We start from the raw sequence: 21,932 nt of genomic DNA, 5'->3' as shown, positions 1-21,932 counted from the left end.
CTCCCCCCCCTCCCCCACCTGCACCCTCCTTCCGCCGCAGCCCTGGGTCACTGGTAACTCGCTCCCACGGCAGGTCATTCAGCATGAATTTTACATGTGCACAGAACACAGACAGGATTGGTTCCCATATGGTTACAGAACTGCAGTAAAGTGGAACAATTTTCAGCTTGTGTGATTGGAGGATATCTGGATGCATATTATAAGACTGTCCTACATAAATGAGGAAAAGTTGAGGTGCCTTTATTATTCTTTTGTTCCACTCTTTCTATGGGGAATTTGCCAGTGCAATATCACTGTCTTCCTTTTAAACAAACAAACAAACAAACAAACAAAAAGGCAATGGCTGTTGAAAATAGCAATTCCAGTCCTAATAACCACTGGGAAGCATTTCTTGCTCAATTTTATCCTACTTTTTCTACAGCAAGTTACAGTGGATCAGTATATTTGATTTGGGAGAAATGAAGTAACAGCTGCCCAAACTGAGCTTGAGCACTCCTGAATTTTGAGGTGTTCAAATCTGGAAGGCAGGTGCTGGGGGGGAGAAGGGGGCTGTGGCTCCGCGGAGAAGCACTGCAGCATGTATGCAGCAGTGTGTCTGGCGCTGCGCGGAGCCAGACATGCTGGTCTGAGTGGCACGGTAAGGGGGCTGGGGGTTGGATGGGGCGGAGGTTCGGGGGGGCAGTCAGGGGCAGGGAGAAGGGGGGGTTAGATGGGTCAGGGGTTGGGGGGGCAGTCAGGGGACAGGCAGCGGTTGGATAGGCATGGGAGTCCCGGGGATTTGTCAGGGGACAGGTAGGAGGTGGAGTCCTAGGGGGGGAATTGGGGCGGTCTCAGGAGGGGGCAGTTGGGGACAAGGAGAAGGGAGGCTTAGATAGGGGGTGGGGTTCTGGGGGGCAGTTAGGGGCAGGGGTCCCGGGAGGGGGTGATCAGGGGACAGGGTGCAGGGGGGGTTGGATGGGTTGGGGTTTCTGTGGGGGGCAGTCGGAGGGAGTGGATGGGGGCAGGGTGGGGCTACCCTCCCTCCCTGTGGAGTGTCCTATTTTTTGAATGTTCAAATATGGTATCCCTACCCTTCAGGGTGCAGCTCTCCATTCATAGCAGGCTGCAGTATGAGGTCTCAGCTACCTCACTCCCTCTCCCTCTTTCCTGTTGGTAGTGGCCAAGGGAATGCTGGGAAATGTAGTTCTTTCCCTGCTCCAGGGCTGGCTCTATAGGCAGGGAGCTAACCAAGGAACTACAGCTCCCAGGGCCCCCTGTTGGTTCTCAGCTCCCATGCTGGATCCCTGCTGCCCCTGCAAATGGACTGCCCCAAGCACGTGCTTGCTTTGCTGGTGCCTAGAGCCGCCCCTGCACACTGATCATTACATCACAGCACTACATTGTAGTGTCAGCATGCCAGCCCAGCCGAGTCTGTGCTGTAGGGTTGGGCGCCAGGAGCAGAGGGTTCTCCTTGAGTTCCTGTTTCCTCATATGGTCAGCCCAGATGGGCTGGGAGACTCTTGAGTCTGGATTCCTGAGTAGTTGCTACATTCTTCCGACTGAAAAAGCTCCAGAGCTGTGGGAGCAGCACAGTGCAGCTCTGTAATTAGTCTTCCCTGGGCAGGGTCTTTTAAATCTATTACATCATTTGCATAAAAACTGCAACCTTACCAGGTATGCAGCCTGCTCCTGCCACCTGTGCTCTGGGAATGGAAGACATCAGCTGGCATTACATACTTCGTAGCACAGTATTCACTGCATAACTGAGTACAATTACGGATGGGGCTTTTGAAATCCAGACCCTGGCAATATGTATCAAAGGGGATGAAATCTCAATGGAACTTGAGCTCCTAAGTCATTTTGAGTGCTCTTGAAAATCCCACCCTAAAGCTCTATGTACCAGCAAAACACAGGGTTTGATTAGGCAGCCAGTTAAATAGTAACATCATAGTATAAAGTCCAGGGAACCGCAACTGGGTTTCCGTTTAGTAACAAAAGATGCAAAATGCACTAAATGAGAAGGAACCCACCTGTGTTGTGTTCTCCTGGAAGGAGGACTGCAGGCTCAGGGAGGATCCCAGGTAAGAGAAATCCATGGAGAGAACCCTTCCAAAGGACAGCACAGTTATCCAGAGGGAAAAGGACTCGCACCTTCCCAGAATCTCCATGCTCTGTGCTGTTTGTGTGCTGGCCAGAGATATCGAGCATACAACTCCCAGATGAAAACAACAGGGACCAAGTGACTCTGGTGAAGTGCACCACTGTTGTGAAAGCAGGAGGAGAGAAAGGGGTCTGGCAGGTGAGCTTATGGCAGTATCTCTGATCCATGGACCTTAACAGCTGTTTCCTTAGCAAAGAGCTATTTAAGGGCTCGAGCTCAGCTCCAGCACATGGAGGCTTTCGAGTTCTGATTGGAGCAGAGGCAGTGCATGCAGTTCTGGGAAGTGGGGAAAGGAGACTGGATGCCAGCCAAGCTCAACTTGTGATTTTGTTTAATTGTAAATGAGAGATGATCCAGACAGCCCCATGGTGCACCACAGCTCAACAGAAGAGTCCTAGCGCTGTCTATGGTCATTATCAAAAGGCAGGCTAAAGATTTTTGTGCGTGCGCTGTATGATGGATGTAGCTCATGCAGCGGTGGCTTTCAAGTGCCCTGGTACTGCAAAGGAGGGAGGAGGCAGAGAGAGGACACAGTCCGTGGTGTTTATTTCCATACAGTACCAATTCCACAGTGCACACGGTACATTGGAATAAGTATATAGCAAATCTGAGAGCAGCTTCCAGAAATCCACAATAGTAGAAGAGGGCCTGGAGTTTTGTAGGGAAAAAGAAAAGAATTGGCTAGAGATGAGCCCAACCCAGAAGCTGAAAATGTGACTCTAGGGCCAAACATAACAGCTCATGTTTAGCTTCATAACAGGCATGTAAGGGGTTAGCTGTCATGGTCATTTGATTGCCTGCCATATGATACAGTGACTTTGCAAAAGCTAAATTAATTGTAATGGAAAAAACATTCCTCACACTGTTTGAAAGGACAGCAGCAATCCATCTGCAGACTGCAGGTCAGATCTGTCACCTGAGATTTTTCTGTTCAATGTCTATTTCTATTTGAAAGAAGGGGTTAGTCATGTCCATGTGAATTCCCCCCCCCACACACACTTTACAATGACATTAACCCTTCTCATTCTGAAGAGCTGCATGTGATTCGATAAACAGGCCCAATGTTCAGCAAGTTTAAATTGTAATCACTACATTGACTTCAACGGAGTGCTACCAGTTTTCACCAGCTGACCCCAGGGAATGTTACCAAGGCCATTCAGTGCTCCTGTTTACCTTGTCCTACAATGCAAGGACAGTCAATGAAATAGAAATGCAATACACTGTGAAGAGGGAGGGGACTGGAGTGCTAAAGCTTATGGGTAACAGGGTTTCTCTCCCGATTACTTTAAATCTGGCCCAGTTTGACAATGACCAAATGTTGTTCCTACATGATGACTCTGGTCTAGATGAAACACATTAGTGATTTGAATCCTGTTCTTGATGGTAAGGTGTCACACAAACCATGATGCTAGCTGGTCCAGGCAGCAGAGAACTAAAGCATGGGGTGGATGTGGAGAAAGAACTACCCTTTTGTCCCTCGAGATGGTCAAGGATGAAGTGCATTGTTGGGGCAGGGCCAGGAAACTTGCATTGCAGCTGTTCATGTTGTACCTTTTCTGCAGTGAGAGGCTGTCAGGCCCCAGGGCTCAATCCCATTTTAAATTCATTTATACATTTCTTTTAAAACCATATAAGTAACCTGTGGAATCCACTGGCACAGGAACACCAAACAGGGCCTGATCCCCAGCTCAGTGTAATCAATGATATGATTCCCGTTAACATCAGTGGGATTTGGATCAGGCCCATGGTGAGCTAGTTTCAGAGATGGATTACCCTGTTTTATGAGCATGAATAGCTCTCTCCCCTCCAGAGGAGGTAAGCTGATTGCTTGTGGAGGGCTCAGAAGGGAACTCTTCCTTCTCTCCCTGATACTCTTGCAAAAATTTCCATGTGCTTTATAGGCTTTCTCTAAAGAACATTACTGGAGACAGGATACTAGATTAGCTGGACGAATGGAGTGCAGTACAGCAGTGTCTCCATCCTTAGTGACTTCAGAGGTAACAAGAAGGCCTTATCCTGTATGCCTTGCATACCCAAACCTCCCACTGTGTTCAAGGGTGTTAAGGCAGGTCAGATTGCATTGTGATAGTGTACCACTGTGCCCATTGGTAGGAACTGATGATGTCTTACTGCTGTGGTGCCATTAGTTCGCATTATTTAGATTTGTAGAAGGTACATGAAGGAATAACAGCACCATATTGTCAAGTCCTTAAACCACTGCTCCCAAACTCTAAAACGCCCCCAATAGCATGGGATTCCTGGTTTGCTACTAATGGTGTGTATTGCCACTGCTTTGCTTTATGTAAATAAGACCCCTGCAGCAAACACTGGTGGCTCTCAGGAGGAAGCAAGAGGAAAAGCACAACTATGATTGTGTATTCGCACACATCTAGCTTTTAAAATCTGCGGCCAAATCCTCAGCTTTGCTGAGTGCACTGCTGAGGTGTGTGTGTGTGTGGGGGGGGGAGGGCGTTAAATGGGGCAGCGGGAGCAAAATGGGGTAGGGAGGTAACTGTAAGCCACCTTTCTACACCAATCCTAGCACCACTGAGGCCGAAATGGCCCTCGATCTAAGAACAGCCAAGGATCAGCTGGAGTCACTGTATACGCCAACTTTACCTTGGACATGCGTTGTCTTATCCCTGCCATGCCTCCTATACAGAGACGCGGGAGCAGATAGTGTATAATATATTATGGAAGCATTTGTCATGGCCATGTTTGTAGTAGTATTGTTAATATGTAGCATTTTAACAAATTAGTATGTTCAGCAGGCTGCTTATGTGCTGTAAATGGCTTCCTGGATCCAGCTCTTAACAAGGTAGAGCAACACAAATAACCAGACTAGAAGCCAAGGATCTGGTTCCTGCCCCATACTCAGTTCTGTTGACAATAATATATATAACCACATTCTTAAAAATCTCTCATAGTTACATCCCTGCTCTTGCTTTATATGCTCCAGGAGGTCTCCAGTTAATTTGGCTAGTCCCTTTGCAGCTGTGCCCCTTGCCAGGTCTAACATGTCTGCAGCCATCAGCTCTCATGTATGGTGCAATGCAGCTGTTGGATGACAGCGATCACACACAATAGTAGTTTATCATCACTGAACAAAGGACTCTGTCTCTTGTTGGAAGAAGCCATAACTTACCATGTACTTCACTTATCATGTGGACTAAGGCTGCGTGTTTTGGAATTTCAGCGTTTACAAAGTAGCTTAGTAGGAACTGAGCATTACCCCCTCAATGTATATTCTAGAACTGAAGTCAAAAACCACTTGGTGAAGGAACTACATCAAAACCAGGGAACCTACTGATGTTTTCTGAAGATTCTCCCTCGCTATTTTGCCTCACTATAATTTAGGTTCAGCTCACCTTTTAGCAGAGGATAAACTCCACAGGTTTGCAGATGCCTAAAACCTGTGCTAGCTCTCAGAAAGTTGTCTGCTTTTTAACATGACCTGCCCTGGCTTTGGTAGGCGGTTGGTTCAAGATTGGTGCCTCTTGAGGTGTGGGCTGGTTCACAAAAGGCCTGAAAGTTGTAAGCGTGTCTTGACTCTGAGGAAAACCTCAATGTCCTATTTTCTTTGAAAGACCTTGCTGCAGTGACCCACATCTCCGGAAGTATTTCTATTGTCGTATTGTGGTAGTGTTCAGGAGCCTGAGTTATGGACTAGGACCCTATTGTGCTAGCTAGGTGCTCTACAGACACACAACAAAAAGGTGGACCCTACCCCAAAGAGCTCATGTTCTGAAGAGACCAGACAGAAAAACAATAGGTTTTACACAGGAAACAAAAATTAAGTGGCTTGCCAAGGTCATCCAAGAGAGGTAGGGGAGTAGCTTTGGCAGAGATTGGCAATAGTTCTGGGGCTAGGGAAGTTTCTTAGTGCAGTGCTGCTTACTGCCCTGAGGGAGAGCTAAATTCCTGGGCCTTGGCTCTTGCTTGCAGGTGTCTGCCATTCTGAAATCTATGGGACTGTCCTGATTCTCAAAGTACAGCCTGCAACCCTAAGGCCTGCATGATGAGAGTCCTACATGTATTTTTACTGTTTAATGACAGGCAGTTTGCAAACTCTCCTTTAAAAGCTTAGCTAAGCCTTCAGTTGGGAAAAACCAGGAGGATTTTGCCTTTCAGGGGCTTGGTTTTTCTCTTTTTAAGGTGCTGGCTTTTGACCTATTTATCCACAGAAAAGATACAGCAAGGCAAGCTTAACTATGCCTAGAATGAAGCTGGGATACTTGATCTTCCATCTCAGGCTGAAGGGTGGCTGAGAAAGGAATGCAGTTTTCTCATGTAGCTCTCTATATCCTCAGTATAGGCACGTGGATGCCTAGGCTGAGCAGACACTGCTTACTGAAAAGTCTCTGATCAAAGACACAGGTGCATCTGAAGTGGAGTACCTATAGGGACAGTTTGAACACTTCACTACCTATTCTCTGCACCCAAACAAATTCATTTAAGTTAATGGGAGTCTTACTATTAAGTTTCAATGGGAATTGGAGCTGCCTCTAAAAACATTAATGGAGATCAGCAAATGTTCTATGATTCCGAGTGTGGCTGAATTACAGAATGCAAGGAAAAGTGAAAATTACCAGTCAGGTTTCTTCCTCCACGGTGCTAGCACCTGAATGCAGATAAGGCTCAGTGAACCAAATTCTGCTCTCAGGGCCCAGTGAAGTTAGTGAGTTACATGTACACATTCAATGGAAGAATTTGGGCCCTTGCATAGCTTGTGCTGTTAGGGGTGCTTGAGCATTTTCTTCTCTAGCAAAATTGTGCTACCATCAACATAAGAGCAGCATTCCCCGCTCTGGCCTTAGCTAAATTAGGTTGTCAACCTTTTACACAGTTACCTAATGACAATGATGACTAGTCCTGTTACTTGTTGGGTTTTTTCCCTTATACTGTTCAATGCAAATGCATAGGTATAACGGAGCAGAATGTTCTTTATGTACAAGTTTAGTGCTGTTTTTTAGGAGGCTGAAACTTCAAATTAAATGGATAACCTAGTAAATTGTATCAGGGAGCAGTTACTTGTGTCAACCTAGGGCCACATCCTCCTGACATAATTGGACCCCTATAAACTAATAAGACAGGAGGCAGATTTAATTATGAACCAGAAAAGAAAAATACAGCAAAAAGGATAGAAGGAGCCAAGCACTGATTGAGCTCCACTGAGCATTCTTCACCAGAGAAAGAACTCACTGAGTTTAACAAGTGTTGTAGTAGGAATAGCCCTTTCTTTAGAGGAATGGGAGTATATGCTCTTCTGCTATAATGGCTTCATTTTTGTGAAGGGGAGAAAGCTATAAACAGGGAGCTGTTCAGAATGGAAAAAGGAACTTTGTTGAGATGGGAGTAGTTGGAACTGTTCACTTACTATGCAATAGCAATAGAGTAGTTTGTTCCAGAATTTCAAGTTAATAGAAAGCTGTAAAGTGATGAGGTTGGATTGGTGTTTCAATAATTTCAGCAGCTTTGGGGGCCTATCTTGATTGTTTAGAGTTGCATGGATTTTGAGTGTCAAGTCAAGGTTTCCATGTACTTATGGAAAATGCTTTTAAATGTTTTAGGCTTTATGCAGCACGGATTGATTCTGATTGCCTTTGTCTAATTTTTGGTCAATTAAGTGGTAGAATGTGACTAAACGTGTGCTAGAATCCTCGTACTGGAGCAGCAGAAATCAAGGTTGGCAACTTTGATTTAACTGACTTTCATTGCCTCATACCATAAACTGCCTGCTTTCTTTCTGCAGGCTTCTGGCTTCCAGTGCCTTTACTGGTGTAAATTAGAGTTGTGTCTGCTCAAAAGCCTGTCTGAGTGACAGTAATTAGTCCAGTACATAAGGAAATGGGGGTGGGGGGTGAGGTAATGATTAGAGTCAACTGCAAATAGCAAGTCAGTAAAGCCACTGATAAGTAAGATTTAACATCAAGTGGGGAAAGGTCTGAGATCACCATAGGAGTGCAGGTGTCCTGGCCCTGTATAATGAGGGTCCCAAACCACTGTACAGGCTGCCTCAAATAAATGTTTGATAGAGCTAGGGCATGCACATACAGTACAATGGAAAACTGGCAGTCTCAAAATACCCCCAGGGAATAAAATACTTGCTCTTACTTCAAAAATGGACTATGACCAAGTCAGGACTCCAACCTTCTATACCTAGCTCTACGGCCAATTCATTGTTTAGGTCTGAGCAAGTCTTAACCCTCTTCTTCAGCTATAAAATGGGGTAGCACCTCAGAACTGTTACTTTATGCTTCTAAGTGCTTTTAGATCAGTAGATGAGGTAGCTGAATGCAACTGTCATTTTCAGTAGAAGGAGTGAGGAAAACCCATGAGCTCAACTTCTACATAGTTCTGAAGCTGGTATTCCATGCTTACTTTCACAGCCACATATTCCAAGAGTACATCTCTTGGTTTGTTTCTTTAAGTCCACTTACAATAAGAGGTATTTGGAGAGGCTGCTGGACTGGGATTCAGGAAACCCAGCTACAAGTGACAACTTCAACCCACTTCCAGAATGATATTGAAAGAAAGCTAAAGATCACACATACTCAATAGATTAAAACTTGATAGATCTTCCTAGCCTAAAGCAGTAAGTTTGATTAGTTATTTTACTGGAAAGGCACGCTCATATGTACTGTGGTTTTGGAGGCGGTGTAAATACCTCAAGGATAAAATACTTGGTTTCCCTAGGATCATCTGGAGGTACATTTAAGGGTTTATAAATAAATAAATAAAGTTCTCAACAAGTAGCTAAGCCACTCACTTTCACTAGAATTAAGTTGAAAATAAGTGGCAAGGAGTACAGCAATATGTAAATATTGATGTAAACAAATGCACAATAGTGAAACTCTTTACACAGAAACTATTTTAATACATTGCCAAAATTGCTACAAATTGAAACTCTTGTCCCTTTGCAAATTGATAAAAAAGCATGGAATACAGAAAACTCTCCATACATAGCATAAGACTTTACATGTAGATATTTGTACATCCATTTTTAATAATCCCACTCATTCAGCCTCCACAATCCAGCAGGAACTTTGGTTTGTCTACTTTCCATTTTTAGTACTGAACATTCGTTCCTAGGAAAAAAGAATAATCTGCAGTTAGCATTTCCAATAGAGTCCTAGATAAGTCTGGAAACTGCAGTGCTTTGACACCAGACTAAGCCAGTACAATAGTCATTATGCAGTCAACGTGAGCAGTGTCTACAACTGCTATTAAAAATATACATGCAGATTTAGTACAGCCAAGATGCTATTAATTCACCTAATTATTTCAACTAGCATTTTAAAATAGTTGAGACTATAAAAATGGACCTTATTCAATTCCCCCCATCCCCATGCATCCTGTAAATCATAACTGTTTTACTGCCAAAGTTAGACCTAATCACTATGGAAGTACTGAATTTTAGTGTGCCTCAGACACCAATTCGGCTATAGAATATTACTGATTTGAGGTGGAAACTTAATTTTCAGATTCTATGTCAGGAATTTCTGAAAGCCATACAAACTCCTCAAAATGTCACCTGCTGACGCACATCTAGCTGTAGTGCAGTCTAAATACTGCCGTGCACTTGGGATAACATTCATGTTGGTTTACATCTTGCATTAGTCAGTGCTAACAGGAGGTATCAAGACATAATTACATATACATTGGAATGAAGACACCCAGTATGTGTTTCATATGCTATCTAGGCAGCTAACTGTCTTTGCACATAGGAATGGTGACCTAATACTTTCAGCTGGTGTCATTCTGAGGGGTCTGGAAAAGGGGCATATAAGAGTTGCTGAATTCTATACTGAATTACCTTCAACATTCTCTCCAATTTAACTGCATCAGCAGCAAATTTCCTGATCCCATCTGATAATTTCTCCACAGCCATTTGGTCTTCATTATGTTCCCAGCGGAATGTCTTCTCATCCATGTGAATCTTCTCAAGGTTAGATGTCTGAGCTATACAAAAAGGGAGTTGTAACAGAACATCTTAGATTATCTCAAAAGGCAAAATCCTTCAATTCAAATACAAGATTGCTATTCAAAAATAAAATGCTCCTTAAACTCCCTGATGTAGGTCTCTTCCCACCCCCCTACCCCCATTAGCTGAAGTTTGAAAACGTTTTCCAAACACTGCAGACAAGGTGGTCAGACTTACTGTGTGACCACATTTTTGGTGAGTAAATCGGATATTGTTGATTCTGAACTATCTTAGGGGAAGTTATCCTGCTAGTCTAAATTTTAGGCTAGGACATTCATGTTTGTATCTGGCTCCTAATGGCACTAAACTTTCAGCCCACTGTACAAAAATATTACACAAGACATTGTGGAAGTGAGCAAGGACTCAAGCAAACAATTGGTTCCAATTATTCAGCAGATGCCTAACAAAAGCTCAATTGATAACAAGCCTGCCCACTGCTTAGAGCCTTTAGTAGAGCTCATGATTGCAGCTGTGCACAATTCCCAGCCTGAATTTTGTAATATAACATTTGTTTATAAAGCTAAGAGGAAGGAAAAACAAAAGTGGTACAGCTACTAGGACCACATGCAAGAACCACCACAGCAAAACATTGCTAAACCAAATAAGTTGCAACACTTTAGTACCATTTCAAAAAAAGATCAGTTTTTAAAAACTCTTGTTTCAAATGTTGACTGTTGTATAGGCATATAATCTTTTCTAGCCTTATTTGAAGTCCTTCAGATGGACTTCCATTCTTGCAAAATTAGTGTTAAACTAAGTTTCTTGCTCTACGGATTTTGTAAAGACTGTCAAGTCCCAGGATACAAATTAGAGGTGGTTTCTCCCTCCCACCCCACCAATTTGTATTTTATGGAAGTATCACTGTTTAAACTGGATCTGTCGTCTTGACTTGAATCTGGGGTAGTTACTGGCTAATGCACTCAAAAGGACCCAGGATATTAAGTAAACTGAATATAAATGGCTATATACTAGATCAAAGGTGTGGAAAAGACTGGATTCCCTCAACAGCAGTGCCACAAGGACTGCTGATGGCCACTGTGGTCATGAAGACAGTACAAAGCAGTTACTGTAGATCAGTCAAGACTTACCCCTTTAAAAAAGTTTGGACGGAGGCAAGAAGCACTAAGTTTAAGCTGAAGCTATGTACTACCACTTACCAAAGCTGGCTTCTTCCATATATCAGCTATGTTCAGTAGTAAAGAGGAGTCTTGGGATTATGGAACAAGTCTGTATTATACAAGGAAAGAAAACTGACTTACCATCTTTAGCACTGAGTGTGGGAGTTAGCTTGGTGTTCTCTTTACTGAGCTCTCCCAGAAGCTTAGGTGAAATGGTAAGATAGTCACAGCCTGTCAGTGCTTTAATCTCCCCAGTGTTTCGGAATGAAGCACCCATCACAATAGTTTTGTAGCCAAACTTTTTGTAGTAATTATAGATTTTAGTGACACTCTTCACCCCTATGAAGAAAACACTGGTGATTTTCAAGACAATGAGTTTTAAAATGCAAAGATTCTTAAATCAGAGACCTTTTAGTACCCAATACTGTATTTTCTAGAGGAGCGTTCTTAAGAGAAGATTTAAAAAGTAACTTGTAGTTTGTAGTGAACTTTTTCCAATTGCATTCAGAGGCAAGCTTACCTGGGTCCTCTGAGGGCTCATAAGTCTTCTTGTCTGTGTTTGCAACATGCCAATCCAGGATACGCCCTACAAATGGGGAAATTAGGGTGACCCCAGCTTCAGCACAGGCCACTGCCTGAGCAAAGGAGAAGAGTAAGGTCATGTTGCAATGGATCCCATACTCCTCTTCCAGAACCCTGCAAAAAAAAAAAAAAAGTCATCTTAGAATGGAGTCTGTCCTCCCCCTCAATTCAATCAACAATCAAATAATTAGTTTAATAACTTCATAAAGTTAAATAAATGTCAGTTAATTACTGAACTATAACACGTTACTGAGCTCTAAAGCAATGATCTAGCATAGAATGAGCATATTTGTCCCACGAATAAAAAAATTCTTGCTCGTGTTAGATTTAACCCCACTAACTGAATTTACTGGTGCATGGTTCTCAAAACAGCCAACACACTGATAGGATTTTTTTAAATTTACATGACCAGCCATTAGAAGCATGAATTAAAATAAATACCAGCTACAGACACTTACTTGCCTGCCTGAATCCCCTCCCACGTTGATGACAGTTTTATGAGAATGCGATCTTTACCAATTCCTGCTTCCTTATAAAGGTCAATGAGGCGCTTAGCTCTCTTAATCATTCCTTCCTTATCAAAGGACAACCTTTGAAACAAGAAAGACATTGATCCAAGTTACAAACATTTGTTGTCTTGTGTCTATATCCCAGATCCATCTTTTTCTAGCTTCCACCAACAGATAATGGTAGACACTGATGCATGCTCTCACATGGAGTAACAGTGGCTATTAGAGTGTCTCTAATTTAGCCATAATAACCAGAAGAACTATCCTGCCTCCTATATTAAAATTTAACTCCCAATAAATAGCTTTTCTATTTGGGGCTGTAGTTAGAAAGTGACCGAAACTGTAAAACATTCTCTAGGATTAAGTGGGCCCAGAGCTCAAGAAAACCAAGGATGTTTCTCAGGGAAAATTAAGATTAAAAGTTATTGCTTTAATTTTAATAAAGAATTTAGATGCTGAAAAAGTAGAAAAGAATCAAGGAAGTTAACAGGCCTTACCCCATGTGCATGTTAAAACAAAAGCCATAGTGTACCATTTTGTAAGTTTTGGTGGGAGAAGGGTAAAGAAAAGAAACCCAACTCAACTCTTGCATTTAAATCAAGTAAATTGGATGCCTGAATTTCTTTAAGTCCAAGAAGAATGGTGGATAGCCTGAGAATGTGATCCGTGCCTTAACTATGCTGAAGGTGAACCCTATTTACAACTGCCTTGAAGATTATCCCTATTTCACACTTAGTTTTGTCTAGCATGCAGTAAAAACCTAGATAGGCAAATTGTGACTTCACAGTTCAATTAAACAGAAAAGGCAGTAATTTAAACTCTGAACATTTCACTGTTATGAGAGCAGCAGATTAAGAACACCTTGGTTACAAATTGCATACAAGATGCGTACAAATCTTGCTCTGGTTCAGAAAAAGCCAAACCTTGCATCTACTTCTGTGGACACACGACCTGGTATCCTCTTCAGTATTTCTGCCCCAAATAACACAAAAAGTTTGTCACTTGCATTTTGGACCTGTTCATCTTCTGACCTAAAAGAATGAAAATTTAATTAGTGAAATGTGGGAGACTGCAGCTAGTATCCTAAATCTCTTTGGCTCCCTCCACATACAGTTCAAGCCTTTAAATCAGAGTAATTCTCCCATTCTCTATTTATCCACTCTGGTCTTTTGTCCCATCTATGTTTCACCAATACTACCAGAGTCCATATGCCATTTGTTTCTCCCATAAACATCTGCTTTCTTTCATGATGCTGCCTATTCATGGAATGCTTTCCCTGAGCAAGCCCACAAAGCTACTTCAAAAGGGATTGGAATTAGAATGAAGACTCACTTCGCTTCACAGGGTACATCTACACAGCATCTAGACACCCACGGCTGGCCTGTGCCAGCCAACAGGCTCACACTACAGGGCTGTTTCATTGCTATGTAGGCTTCTGGGCTCAGGCTGGAGCCTGGCCTTCAGGACCCTGTGAGTCTCCCTCAACTTTCAGGTTCCTGGAGCCCCTGGGCTCCAGACTGAGCCTAGAAGTCTACACAGCAATGAAACAACTCCATAACCAGAGCCCCATGAGTCAGTCAGCTGGCACAGACAAGCCATGGATTTTTCTTTGCTAGGTAGATATACCCATAATGCTTTCCAGAAACTACTCATTGGGGAGAGAAGTTACAGTGCTGAGGACAAAACCTCACACTGGATTATACACCTATCACATGTAGCCTGTCACCATCTTTGCTGATTTGTATGTTGAATCCCTTCACCCACACTGTTAGCTAGTCTTCTAGTCTGCAAGTTCTAAGGAGCAAAACTCATGTGTTTGCTTAGGTTATGAAAAGGCCATCAAACACTATGGCTGCTACTGCAAATAGTTACATAAGGCATCAGCTGTCATAATTGTAAGCCTAGTTAAATTAATGGTCTTACTTACCCACCAAGTTTTTTTCCATACTTAATAGCATCCTCTACTAATTCCTGGTAAGCTGGCATTTGAGCAGCAGCTAGTATCAAGGATGGGTTTGTAGTGGCATCCAGAGGCTTGTACTGATCAATTGCTACAAAAATAAAGATTGCTAGTTTAAAACAGGTTACCCAGCCTGACCAATCAAGTATTATCCTACTACTGTAGGATCAGTTAACATGCCTCTTAACTCTGATATAGATTTTATTGCTTAAGTGTTTTCTTGAGGCAGGAATGGTGCAGTTAAGAGGCTGCCTGCAAGTCTGGGGAATGGTGCCAAAAGGGTCTATACCAGAGGGTTTCAAACTCAGGGGGTCACACTCAGAGGCTTGCTGTGTGAAAGGGGTCACAATACAAAGTTTGAGAACCACTGTACAAAGCGGTGACTGAACGCTATAGTGACAAGATCAAGCAAGGTTTATTTAGGACTTAAGCTCTACTGTTTCCAAAGAGTAACAAACCATTGGTCAAGACACTGTAGAAGTCACTCATCTATCTTATCTAGGTCCTTATTGTGTCCATCACTGCCGCGAGCAGGTTTCGGGGGGCCGCCAAGCAGGGCCAGCATTAGACTCACTGGGGCCCAGGGCAGAAAGACAAAACGTGGGATTGAAACCTGGGCCCTGAGCCCCACCACCCGAGGCTGAAGCCAAAGCCTGAGCAATGTAGCTTTGCAGGGCTCCTGTGGCATGACAACCCCAGGCAATTGGCCTGCTGGCTACCCCCTAATGCCGTCCCTGGCTTTTATATGCAGAAAAGCTGTTATGACAACACAGGTGGGCCATGGAGTTTAATAGCATGTTGGGGGGCCCTCAAAGAAAAAGGTTGAGAACCCCTGTTTTAGATGACACTATGTTTACCACAAAGTGGTTCTTACTGTACACTGTCTGGTTCTAACATGCCTGAGTAGCTGAACAGTCTGGCATGCAATGTTTGACTCAGCAAATAGCTTTATAAGCAGAGGTCACTGTAGAGGACATAAGGTATCTTGAAAGAGCTAAATGTCAAAATTATGAAAAATTACCAATTCATTTTTCTGAACATTTTGCATTCCAGGAGGAAAATTTCATTTTAGAAAATTCTACTTAATTTCTAAAGATAATGTTCAGAAACATTATACAGAAAGCTACACTTTCTTAGCAGCTTCCTTTAAGTAAAGATCTTGGTTCTCTGTACATGTTCATCTTACACATAGGTCCTTCAGATATCTTATTTTTTTCCAGTTTTTCATTCATCCTCCACGTTTTATCTGACAACACAATGCAACGCCAAGATGGGTAAGTACTGATAAAGCTCATTTATCCTCTTCAGCATCCTATGTATTTGCAATACACTTCTGGGTAAAGTATCTTATAGGACTCTAGCAACATATATACTGCTTGTCGTGTTACTGAAGTCTGCAAAACTCAGTTATGCTAAAGATTAAAAGCAAATGTATGACACTTCTGCCGTGTCATCTGGGTATAGGATAAGGACTGACTTTTACAGTATCCCTCCCTCTAGAAGCAGTGTCATTTGGCACTTTCCAGTCACTATGATGTCAACACAGTTGAAGGTAGAGTTCAAAAGTTCACTCCCTATAATAAGGGGCTACATTTCAGCCTTCCAGAACAAGTTTTCAGCAAAGGTTTAAATGGGGATTCTGAATCCTGCTCACTGCTACAGCATCTGTTTAATGTTGACTGGCTGGAGAATTGTACAGAAGTAGTACATGCTGGTCTGGCCCATACTGCCACACCAACAAGAGCAGCAGACTGAAATTAACAGTTTCATAATTTATCAGGTGTTCTTCGCTTTTGCTGGGAACATTGCTTTTCTGCAGATGGAGACAAGAGGCACTTGGCCCAATGTTTCAGTGGAAGCACACAGGTGGTCAGGACTAGAATGGTCCTTTGCTCCTTAGACCAGAAATTTTCCCTACTATATAGTGCAATAAATATTTATCAACACTTGGGGGGGGGGGGGGACACAAAAAAAACACTGCTGGTAACTGGTGTCAACAACAGCTGCAGCTGAACCAGTACCAAGCACTAACCACAAATGTAGCCAAGGACAAACTATGTTCAGAATGGTTTTAAAGTGCATGGTTAAAACTTGCAGCTAGACGGTGCTCAGCACCTGTTGCTAAGAACAGATAAGGTATTTCATACTGTAGACAAGGCTACAGAGTCAATGTTTTAAATTCCCATACCCTCAGACATTTAGATCCTAGAAGTTTTGTTAATGGCCACCACTAGCCATACTTGATAGTGCTGAAGATTCAGAAATCAGCAGATAAATTATGCAAGTTATTTAATACATGAATTATTCATGTATTAACATAAAATATATGGGTTACATCTGGGTTCAGAACACAGCACCATTGTAAGAACTAATTTTTCTTTGTACAAAAAAGTTATGAGACTGACTTGAAAGTCCCAAGGAGGTAGCCAGTGCTCAGGAGAGTTAATCCCTTTGTCCCCATAGCACCTGGACATGTCCTGTGAGGACTGTGGCTTGTATAAAAAACACAAGTTGGTTCAAAATTTTACATGCATTAAAGTTTCTTGTCCAATTAGACAAAACCAAGATCATGTGGCTCTTGATGATCACCTCTGCCCAGGGATCAGAGTATGGACTGGAGTCCTGGCCAAATCAAAGCCTGAGAAATTCTCCCTTAAAATCCCTGTGGTTTCCTTCCCCTGAAAATTCTTATGAGCCTGTTCCACTTAAACCTCTACTGCTCCCTGCTGATATTTGTACCCACTGTTCACTGCTTGTATTTACTTACCTTTAGAAACCATTCCCATCAGCAAGGTCTGCTCTCTCAGCTACCTTCAGGACTACTGAGTTCATGCTGCAGGAACCTTGCTATGGCTGCTCTTTCTATATTCTTTTGCCCTATGGTCCTCTCTACCACACAAGATGCTCAGAAGCCAGCACCCCATATCAGGAGTTAATAGGTTTGTATAACCTACTCTAATGCCTTCAAAATACTCATTTAACGTGCATTTTTACTTTGTCTTTTTGACTTTGGGTCACCAATACTGAACCCCACCAATTACTTGTTCCCTACTTTTTTCTGGATCTTAGATGAAACCCAAGTACTGTACCAAAACTACTGTACTATACTCTTGGTCTTAATAGAAGTCACTAAATATGAGACTCACATTACTAAAGGCCTTTGGACAGAAAACTAAAACATGATTCAAGACTAAGGGTATGTCTACACCCAGCCGCTAGTTCGGCGGCTGGCAATCGAAGTTCTGGGTTCGACTTATCGCGTCTTGTCTGGACGCGATAAGTCGAACCAGGAAGTGCTCGCCGTCGACTGCGGTACTCCAGCTAGACGAGAGGAGTACCGCGGAGTCGACGGGGGAGCCTGCCTGCCGCGTGTGGACCGAGGTAAGTTCGAACTAAGGTACTTCGAACTTCAGCTACGTTATTCACGTAGCTGAAGTTGCGTACCTTAGTTCGATTTGGGGGTTTAGTGTAGACCAAGCCTAAGTCAACTAAGCCTGCATATACAGATGCCCCCCCCAACTTATGCAATTGTTCCATTCCGGAAAGCCTTGCGTAACTGAAATTTTGCGTAGTCGGAAACGTATACTTGTACGTTACACAAATTTCCGCAACTTGAAAATCCTATTTCTGGCTTATGGAACTTTTTCCGTAAGTGCGAATTTGCGTAAGTCGGATCTTGTGTAACCCGGGGAGCGTATGTAGTTCACTGAAGTTGGTGAAGCAAATCTTCAATTTTAAATGTACTGAGTACACTATATTGCTACAGGATTTAAAGAGTACTGTATAAAGTCATGTGTTTAAGATCTCTCTTGTACAGAAAAAAATCTACCCCACCCTTTTTAAATTAAGGAACAAGAATGCTTACTCATTTTCATGCTAAAGTAAACAAAATTCCTCTTACATTAACTCCTCTCTGCCTCTTAACTGTTTTGCTTCACCATGAGAAAACTATACAGGAAGCTATTAAAAAAATCAAAGCCAGCTGAGTAAAATTTAACCGCTTTCTGGAGAGAAATGAAGACAACCAGTCTTGTAAAAATAAGCCTTAGGTTTATAAATCTATTTCTAATTTTTATAATATTTCCAATTAATTTACCAAACCCTGATTTGATCAGGATGAAATATTTGAATCAGAATCAGGGTGTTAAAAGTACCAAGGTCCATTAGTTTCCCAAATGGATAATTTAAACGAGATTTATGGTACATATAAAAATTAACTACTTGTTAATGGTAATAAATGCTAGCTCAGAGCCCTTCACTTGTTTCCATTATCAATTTAATGATAGCTACACTCAGGAGTTCTGGTGATAACAGTAACTAGAAGAGTAGAGCTACAATAGTTTAATACACCTTGAAACAACCACCCTTACATTTTAATAATGCAAACAACTTTTCAAGATCCCAGTTCAAAAGTCAGTGCTGGTAGGTCATACTTATGACATTTGTTTATAGGTGCATTACACAGGTTATTGCAGTGAGGTCACACATTTCCAGTCACACACCTGTACCCACACGTGCATGGCTAACCATTTCATATTACTACTTTGGATTTCTACAGTCCCTTCCATCCAGAGAGCCAGAGTTATTTTACAAAACTAATTATCAGCATGAGGCAGATATTACCCTCATTTTATATGTGAAGCAGCTGAATCATAGGAAGGCTGACTTCCCAAGTGAGTCACAAAGGAAGGGTGTAGAAAAGATGGTATTATGCATGTGTGATTCCAGCTACTAGGCTGGTATTGTGGTGAAGGCCCTTCTCCTGTTGTGAAGTCTTTTCAGTTCCTGATGCATTTATATAGTTTTGTTCAGTGTTCTTGTGTTGAGTCCAACTCTTCTCTGTACTAGCAAATTGGACTGCTGTATAACCATAGGATCCCACTGTGTCCTGCAAGACTGACCACAATTTGCAGAAGGCTCTTATCCTCTCTTCATCTGCAAACTCACCACCCATCACACATTAAGCAACTGGGACATTTCAGTCTTTCATAACAGCATTAAGTGACAAAACAGCTTTAGGCAAAGATAACAGGAGTACTTGTGGCACCTTAGAGACTAACAAATTTATTAGAGCATAAGCTTTCGTGGGCTACAACCCACTTCTTCGGATGCATATATGGTTCACTCTATATGCATCCGAAGAAGTGGGTTGTAGCCCACGAAAGCTTATGCTCTAATAAATTTGTTAGTCTCTAAGGTGCCACAAGTACTCCTGTTATTTTTGCGGATACAGACTAACACGGCTGCTACTCTGAAACCTGTCTTTAGGCAAAGAACTCTTAGCCAAGTTTAACAAAGGGGTTTCTTTTATTACAAGGTTATGTTCTCCAAGCAGATTACAACTTAGATTAGGTCTACTCTAGAGAGCTCCCAGTGGCACTGCTGTACCAATATTGTAAGATCTCTTATGTAGCTGCTCCCAGTGACAAAATTAATCCACCCACAAAGAGTAGCAGTAGTAGCTATGCCAAGGGTAGAAGTTCTCTCACTGACATAGCACTGTGCACACTACCACTTATGCAGGTGTAGCTTATGTTGCTCAGGGAGGTGGGATATTTGCTGACATAAGTTGTAGTGTAGACATAGCCTATCCTAAGTCTTCCCTTCCATCAGGGAATGAATAATTCCCACTCAATACTTCATTCTCACTACACGCTATCTCCCACGGTGAAAGTTCACAGTGTTCCATTTATTTTTTGCTCACTTGACAAGTGAAGCTGTTAGTGAATATGGGAAACACTGATCCCATCCACCAAGACCCCAAAGCTCAATAGGATGGTTACACTTTGCCAAACAGGAAGTGGATGCAAGGAAGGGGATATTAGTAGTAAGTGGCCAGACCTCGCTTCCCCTTACAAGCAGTACCAGTTAAAGCAAAGCAAGGCCTCTGCCTGCCTGCCAGACCCCCCTCTCCCCCCGCGTGAGGTATCCCTGCCCTGCTGCTGCGCCCCCAACCCCCCACCCCACTTCATACTGAGACCCCACGAGCTGGGTCAGGTGAGGCAGAGGCAGCAGCCCCACCCCCCTGCCCTGGACACGGGGGAGGGAATGAGCCGGAGGACTTGGCCCTTGCAGAGATGGCGCGCACCCTCCCGCGGCCGCAGAGGAAGGACCGGGTCCCCAACCGCCTGCCTCGGGAGGGGCGGCGGCACCCAGGGGTTACAGCGAGCCGGGGAGCGCGCACGTCCTGCCCAGCGCTCAGACGCCTGGAGCAGCCGCCTTCCCGCCAGGCCTCCCCCCTCGCCAGAGCCGAGCCCGCCAGAATTCCGGGCTCCCCTCCCGTGTGTGGGGGGCAGACTCGCCCACTGTGCCTGTAAGGGGGGGGGGGTGGAAATCAGCCATGGTGGACTGGGACCGCCCCATCCTAATGGGGGTAACGAGCCCCTCATGCCTCGCGAGGGCGGGGTGTGATCTCACCATGGAAGTCGCCGGTGTCCGCCACCACCGTGGTGTGCTGCTTGAGCTGCTCCAGCGTCGACTCCATCTTCGGCCGCTTCACGGGGGACACTGACATAATCCGTTAGGGGTGCCGGCCCAGAGACCCTTTATATACCTGCCGAAAGGCCACCCAGCGCGCGCTCCCCGCAGCCGACGTCCAACAGTAGCGCCAGGGGGAGGAGGCGGGGCTCACGAGGCGCGAGACCGGCGCGGAGGGCAGAAGCGGCGACGCGCGCGCCCCCGCCCTGACAGCCATTCACGACCGTGGGGGGAGGAGGCGATAGCCAATCAACAGCGAGGCGAGAGGGAACTAGCCAATCAGGACGGGGGAGGCAAGAAGGCATCTGATTGGGTGAGTAGGTGGCGTGTGAGGGTTAGTACATCCTGGAGACTCCTGAGCATGAGCATGGTGACGGATCATCTTATCAGACGGGGGAGGGGGAACTTCTCCCCTGCTGTGGGGGCGGGGCGAGAGGAGAGACACCCCTCCCCCCAGGGGAGGAGGCAGCAGGTCACAAGGGCGCGCAGGGCTCTCCAGGGTCTGGCCTCTGCCCGAGGGTGTCACGTGAGTCCTCCCGTAAGTGACGGGTGTGACACTGCCTCTGCTGCGGCTGGTGCGTGAGCAGTTACGTAGCTGCCCTGGAAGTTACCTTGTTACGGGCTGTGGCTAGGCCCCGGTCAGCAGGAACTGACAGAAAACTTGTTTTCCCCAGGCCAGGAAGGTTCACCTGGCTGGCTGTTGGCGTGGAGTTTCAGGATTGTATGTTTCACAATGGGGCTCACCAGCCTGAACTGGATGCTAAGGAAGGGTTGTGGAAACTTCAAAGAGGAAACAGTAACAGGAAGAACTAACCAGTGGTGGGGGAGGGAACCCTAGCTTGAGATACGCATCAAAGGTTTCATGTAGTTGGGGGACAAAGAAGACACCCTGGCATCCTTCACCTACGACACTGTTTTTTAACCTGTGGACCCCGCAGTCTATACCTAAGATTTCCAAAGGGTTCTGCACCTCCATTAGACATTTTTTAGGGGGTCTGCAAATGAAAAAAGATTGAAACCCACGGATCTAGGAAGTAAACCATACGTTTACTTCATGAAAGGGGGGTGTCAACCAGTGTTGGCGGAAAATTTTGGAAAGAACTCTGCGTGAAATCAGATCCTTTAGACAGGAGGATAGTTTGTTAGTCAAGGTTAGTCTCTA

The 21,932-nt window shown here is 44.0% G+C and overlaps 1 protein-coding gene across 1 annotated transcript; it reads right to left on the bottom strand.

Annotated features, from left to right (window-relative positions):
- Positions 1–8,996: 8,996 nt before the first annotated feature.
- Positions 8,997–20,943, bottom strand: TALDO1 (transaldolase 1). Its single transcript, XM_065402978.1, has 8 exons — positions 20,711–20,943; positions 14,261–14,384; positions 13,257–13,364; positions 12,283–12,414; positions 11,763–11,938; positions 11,384–11,581; positions 9,957–10,102; positions 8,997–9,228 (listed from the first exon to the last, which is right to left on the bottom strand). The coding sequence occupies exons 1-8, from the start codon at positions 20,805–20,807 to the stop codon at positions 9,196–9,198; spliced, it is 1,014 nt and encodes a 337-aa protein (XP_065259050.1). The 5' UTR covers positions 20,808–20,943; the 3' UTR covers positions 8,997–9,195.
- Between the last annotated feature and the right edge of the window lie 989 nt (positions 20,944–21,932).

This window comes from Emys orbicularis, chromosome 4, assembly GCF_028017835.1.
Source record: "Emys orbicularis isolate rEmyOrb1 chromosome 4, rEmyOrb1.hap1, whole genome shotgun sequence".
NCBI lineage: Eukaryota > Metazoa > Chordata > Testudines > Emydidae > Emys > Emys orbicularis.
The sequence above is the reverse complement of the archived record's forward strand: the minus strand, read 5'-3'. Positions and strand labels throughout refer to the sequence as shown.